At 41.3% G+C, this 5,819-nt stretch overlaps 1 protein-coding gene across 1 annotated transcript; it reads right to left on the bottom strand.

Annotated features, from left to right (window-relative positions):
- Nucleotides 1-467: 467 nt before the first annotated feature.
- Nucleotides 468-4,847, bottom strand: LOC101171396 (gamma-aminobutyric acid receptor-associated protein-like 2). The gene is made up of 4 exons (XM_004066814.2): nucleotides 4,654-4,847; nucleotides 3,044-3,099; nucleotides 2,801-2,973; nucleotides 468-899 (listed from the first exon to the last, which is right to left on the bottom strand). The coding sequence occupies exons 1-4, from the start codon at nucleotides 4,685-4,687 to the stop codon at nucleotides 809-811; spliced, it is 354 nt and encodes a 117-aa protein (XP_004066862.1). The 5' UTR covers nucleotides 4,688-4,847; the 3' UTR covers nucleotides 468-808.
- Nucleotides 4,848-5,819: the final 972 nt, after the last annotated feature.

The following is a 5,819-nucleotide window of genomic DNA, read 5'->3' as shown; positions in this document are numbered from 1 at the left end:
AAAGTACACAGTTATATTGACAACATGACTAAGTCATTTGACTGTCTTGTTCGTAGACAATGACACAAGGACTTGACATTCTGATGGCACTGACATGTTCAATGACATAAAGACCTAGTTTTGAGAAATGAACTAAAGATTTTGAGCAAGTTACAGGCTTTAGCAAGAAATCCATAGTGTTTTGCTGTTTGTACAAAATGTTTTGAGAAATGCACACGCGTTTTTGCAAACTTCAATTCTGATCTGAGAATTGTACTAAAGCGACTGAGAAAAACTGTAAGAGCCCTGGGGGTGGTGGGGTTTTCAGGTGGACGATGCCTTTAGATGCAGTCTAACATGTCCATCTGTTGTTGTGCAAGACGAAAATGGTTGTTGATTCTGTGAATGTAGGGATCTTCAGAAGGAACCTGGAGTTGTGCTTCAACCTCCTTCTTTAACATTCAGAAATCAAAAGTCCAACAATAAACTCAGACAAACTGACTTTTTCTTTTTATTGGTCAGGTCATCCAGCTACCTTACCTTTAAGTAATTACATATAAATCTTTTTCAATAATATCTTTAAAAACAGAACAACTAAAAGCCAAACTTATTCACACAAACACTCATAAAAAGAAAAATAAGTATCATTTTGCCCTAAACACTCAAATCACAACAACAGTTAAAATGCTAACCCCAAATCTGAGCCATAATTCTGTGGTGGAGCATCATCAGGCACTCCAGAGTCGCTGCGGGGTTTCCCCTGCTCTTCCCAGGGGCCAGGTGAGGGCTGTGGCTATGCTGCATGGTCTTCATCTGGCTGTCCTGGTTTCTACAGACCAAAAGTGTTCTCCCCGCTGTACGCCACGTATAGAAACCCGTCCTCATCCTTCTCTTTGTCGTACAGCTGCCCCATCGTGATGCTGAAACCCAAAAGGTCGAAAAGCTTCAGAAGATCTTCAAGACGATGAAACGCAAGAACATGAAAATGAGATTCGACGTGGACAGGATGTCACTCGCATGACTGGCATTTTACTGCCTGCTGGACTTAACTGAGCAGTCAAAAAAGACAAACACTATAAAAGATTCTTCAGCATTTTACATCGCAACATGGAATAATTCCGTCTGATGTCAGAAAACTCCACAGCAGCACCTCTTAACCACAATTTAAAAAAAAACTACCATTTATTGAAAAACAGTTTTTGAGCTTGGGGGAGGGGGCTTTTGAGACGTATGGAAAATGACATATTTAGCAAAACTCCAATGGAAACATTTTCTTCAAATTAACTGAATCACATGAGCAGCAGTCGGATGACATGTGCTTCTTGTTGGAACAGGCTGTCTTGGGCGGAGTACAGCGGGCGCCACAGGACGTCCCACAGCTCGCCGCTCAACGGCCTGAATAAGATGCAGAAGTCTCCTTTGATAGATAATGATGGGCGCTATTGCCGTGACAGAAATCTGAATCTGAAGTATTGTTCACATCTGTCTTCGGATGACTTATCGCGTGAGTTGGTTTGTGTTTATTCACATAATTAAGATTTAATAAAAACAGTGTAATTGTGAAATTGTTTTTTTCCAACATTTTTAGAATTTTATTACATTTTTGCACATATGTGTGATTGAAACACAGCTAGTGCCATTACTAATTATCCTAAATGTGGTATATCTGTGTTTAGATGTATATATATTTTTTGTCTTCTTTAGTTTAATTTTTGTTTTGATTGCCTGAAATAAACCATGTCCACATCCAAATCCAAGGCCATTTCCTAGCTCTGTCTTTTTTTAGTGCAGGAGTGGGATTGATGGGACGAGTTCCAACTGCCCCATTGCAGATCCGCCCCGGCTAACCCCAAACACAAGCCTGGTCGTGAGAACAAAACAAAGTGTGTGCCTCTGTCAAGATAACTTGTTTGTAACGTATGTTCAGACCTGATCGGTGCATAAATAACAAGCCGTCCCTCTGAGTATGTTGTACTCTGGTTGTGAAGGTGCTGAACACTGACCCCATAAGGCTGTGAGTGGTACTGCCTTCCTGTCGTCCCCCCCCCCCCCCCCCCCCCCCCCCCCCCTAAACGTGTCTGGGCGGCCACTGACTGATGCCAAAAAATCTTTGGGTCGCCGTAAAATGTTAACTTTTTCCTAAAACCTCGGCGGCCGGCCACCAAGCGGAGAGTAAAAATATGACTGCTGCTTCCCAATTATAAATGCCACAGTGGCATTTTGGGACATGTCCCAATATAGTTGGTCAATGGATGAAAATATTCTAAAATCTAACTTTTTTGATAATTTAGTGGAAGAGAGTGACCCGTTTCCTGCTCAGATACAGTACAGCCCATAATATAGCGCTGTGTGTTGAATGTAAGGGATGTGGACAGACGATGGTTCTTTATTCCTTTTGGAGTTAAATCAGTGAAATCACATTTCATGAAGCCATAGATGCACTGCTCCCTAAAAGCAAACGGGTCAGAAAGAGGCATCCCAGCAAGTTTATGCTGATGCACTTGAGAGGAAAATGTAAGTGTAGAGCCCTGCTGATGCTGTAAAAGCTAACTTTGTACCTAAAGCTAAGTCTTTTCAGGTTCAGACTCTTATTTTGGCAGTGCTGGTGGTAAAAGTAACAGTAGTAAACATTTAGCATTAAATCAACAACAGCTATTGTTAGTTAGCTCAGACTGTGTTGTTCTAGGAGTCCCATTCGTTAAAAGTCCTGTTGAGCAAACTTCCTTAGGTGATCTAACTTCATGAACGTCAAATGAACGCCGGCCGTGGCGTGAATGAGGTCTTCAGGCTGGACCCTGGACTCTGTTCTGTGTGCACAGACCTGGACTGGGGTACTGTCTTGTCCACGAACAGAAAGATGGCCTTCTCCGAGGGCAGCTGGATGCGTTTCCTGATGATCCACATGAACTGAGCCACCGTGATATCAGAAGGAACGAGGTACTTCCTCTTATCAATGTCCACTATCTGAGATCCTGAGACCTTCTCCACGATCACCTGACACAGAGGGAGGAGTTAGCGAGCAGACATGCGAGCATCAGCCCTGACATGATGTTCCCTCACTCACCGGGACCCTGTCCGGATACTTGCTGCGGATTTTGGCAGACTCGATGCATCGATGTTCTGAAAGAGAAACAAGAAAAAGGACCTGAACTTCAGCTGTGTTGTGATGATGCTCTGTGGTTTGTTGTGACTCAAAAAAAGAGTAGTACATTTCGAGATTAAAGTCGCAAACGTACAACTTTAAACCGACCGACTAAACTTAGTTGAACGGATGAGCTGAATGTTTCTTGATTATCGTTACAAATGCTTGGAAGTTAATTTGTTTGCTTTACGATTTATTAATGTTTCATTTAATGATGGGTGGTTTGCAGGATCTCTGCAGCCGTTGATGAAGACGTCGGTGTCCCTGCAGCTGTCCACGTCAATCCTTTCTTCCTCCAAAGACAAGATCTCTAAGTCTGTGTGACGCTTCTGCTGTCTGAAGAGGCCCATTTTTTTGCATTTTCATTGTTCTTCTGCTAATATAACAAACTATTTTCAATCATCTTTGTTGTTCTATGTTGAAACGTGAAGTTTCATCTGGAGGGGGGGGCTTATGAAACCCTGTTTTCCCTCCGCTTTGGTGTTGTGCGCCTGACAGGTTCATGACGTCAGGTGACAAATGGACTTCTGGGTCTGTGAATGAACAGAGCTGAAAAAAACTGCGGTCCTCTTCACCCAAACGCGTCTTTGAGCTTCTTATTTTACAGATAAAACTCCGATTTACCGACACCGAACCCCGGAAAGCCGGCTGCACCAACAATAATCTGATTTTGAGTCGTCAGGACGTCCAGAATTTCTTTGTTTTTTGAAACCTTTCAGGAAATAAAGCTTCACAAAATGCTCTACATCTTTCATCTTCAAGTACGGCTCCAATAAAAAGACAACTTTGGTGTTTCTTCTCATTAATTGTCCTGTAAACTTACGAGAATAAAGTCGTAAACCTACGACTTTATACTCGTAATTTAACAGTTACAACTTTTTTCTGGTACATTTACGACTTGAAAGTCATATAAAAAAATAATGTTTGTAGCCTGGCCCTAAAACTCTGTCGTGTATTCAGAATGTTCTTTAACTAGTTAACTAGGGATTTGAAGTTAAAGTGCGTTCATTTTGAGCCTGCATGTATAAAGTTGATTTTTTATTTTTTCCATCATGTTGGGTTGTAGAATTAGTCAATAGAATTTTCATAAATCTGCAGGTAGTTAAAGGTGAATATTTCCTTTATACCACAACTCTATGGTGAGAGAACCTTTTTAACCATTCATAACTAGAAATGTACCAATAGGGTTGAAAACAGGAAACATGCGAACTTTTTTCTTCTCTGATGTAAAGATATTACAGTGTTAGACGTTTTTGTTTTTAATCAAGTTTACACGGACGGACATAATTCAGTGGTGACTCTAATGGGGGGGTTATGCTGCCTGGGGAGTCATCAGTGTAGGACCGCCACTCGCCACACAAGCATCGAAAGCTCGATCCAGAACGTCACATCACTACACGGAGGCCTCTGGCGTGATGAAGAACCGCGTCCAGACATCTTTCCTTCCTTCATAACAGCCTGAAGGCCAGGCCCGCCTCAGGTTTATGGCTCCGGGGCCTGTTATCTGGAGGTCGGGCCTGTGAGGCTCCTACCTACGGAGTGGTCCTCTTTGAACGTCCATTTCATCTTGGCTCGTTCCGCTCGAAGCTCTCAGACACCCAAAGTGGACCCGCGCGGGACAGAATCCACGGCTGCTCACGAACACGGAGGCCGCAGGCTTGTCAACAAAAACAAACCCAGAGCCTTCGTGACGGAGCCCCGCCCCGTCTGCACGGGCTGTACCATTCAATCAGGAAAGGGGGGGAGGATCCCTTTGGTTTCTGTCAGTGACCGTGGAAGAGAACTCAATGGTTTCTGTCCTTCAGTTAGAGAAGTTTAAATGAGGTCAAAATGTATGGAGGTGGATTGCATTCAACTAATAACAACCTGGGTGGTTCTTGTTCTATATTTAAACTAAATGTGTCCTTTTAGTTTATGTCCTATGAACTTTTTTTTTTTTGTCTTTTATGAAGCAGAAAATGAGTTACAGCCGAGTTAATTGATAAATAAGCAGGATATGTCTGTCAAATTCATACAAAGACTATTTACTGCCACAGTACAGAAGCAGTTTTTAAACAAGAAGTGTACCTTTTTGAAAAATTAAATGAGTTGGAATTAAATTTTTGTTGTAATGTTTTGGTAATGTTACCGTGTTGCAGTAATTCACGCAAAGTGTTCACATTTAGGTTTGAAGTTTGACCATTTCATTTATGAGTATGACATTTTTCCCAACACAAACTTTCCAATCACAATAAACTTCCAGTCCATGTTTTCATTAATAACTGCTCAAAGATAAATCTTCAGAAAGTTGGATATTTTTCCCAGATTTATGACTATTTTAATCTCCAACATCAGTCACTGAACTTGATGTAAGAACATCAATTAACATGGAGTCATTGAATTGTGCAGAGAGAATTTCAAAGCTCCAAAGTTCAGGTTATAGATTTTTTTGAGGGCATCGCGTGCTTTCCTTGTCAGTATTAGCCTGCTGATGCAGTAAAAGAAAAAAAAAAGAGAAAAAGATTAACCTTCTTACACAGGATTCTAACAATGTAATTTCAACAAAAACAAAACTGTTGTGCTGAAAGAAAGAGAAAACGTGAATACAGAACAGAATCAAATGAATTCATCATAGAGAAAAGGTGAGGAAAGGCAAATGGAGGAGTAGAAACTGGGAATATTTATTACTACAGATTTATTCCATCATTTAAGTGTTTTT

Source organism: Oryzias latipes, chromosome 3 (assembly GCF_002234675.1).
Source record: "Oryzias latipes chromosome 3, ASM223467v1".
NCBI lineage: Eukaryota > Metazoa > Chordata > Actinopteri > Beloniformes > Adrianichthyidae > Oryzias > Oryzias latipes.
The sequence above is the reverse complement of the archived record's forward strand: the minus strand, read 5'-3'. Positions and strand labels throughout refer to the sequence as shown.

Coding starts and splice junctions, on each gene's coding strand:
- LOC101171396 (XM_004066814.2), bottom strand. CDS start 4,687: ATGAAATGGACGTTCAAAGAGGACCACTCCGTAG. Junction 3,100..4,653: donor CAAAGAGGACCACTCCGTAG/GTAGGAGCCTCA, acceptor TTTCTCTTTCAG/AACATCGATGCATCGAGTCT. Junction 900..2,800: donor AAGACAGTACCCCAGTCCAG/GTCTGTGCACAC, acceptor TTTGGGTTTCAG/CATCACGATGGGGCAGCTGT.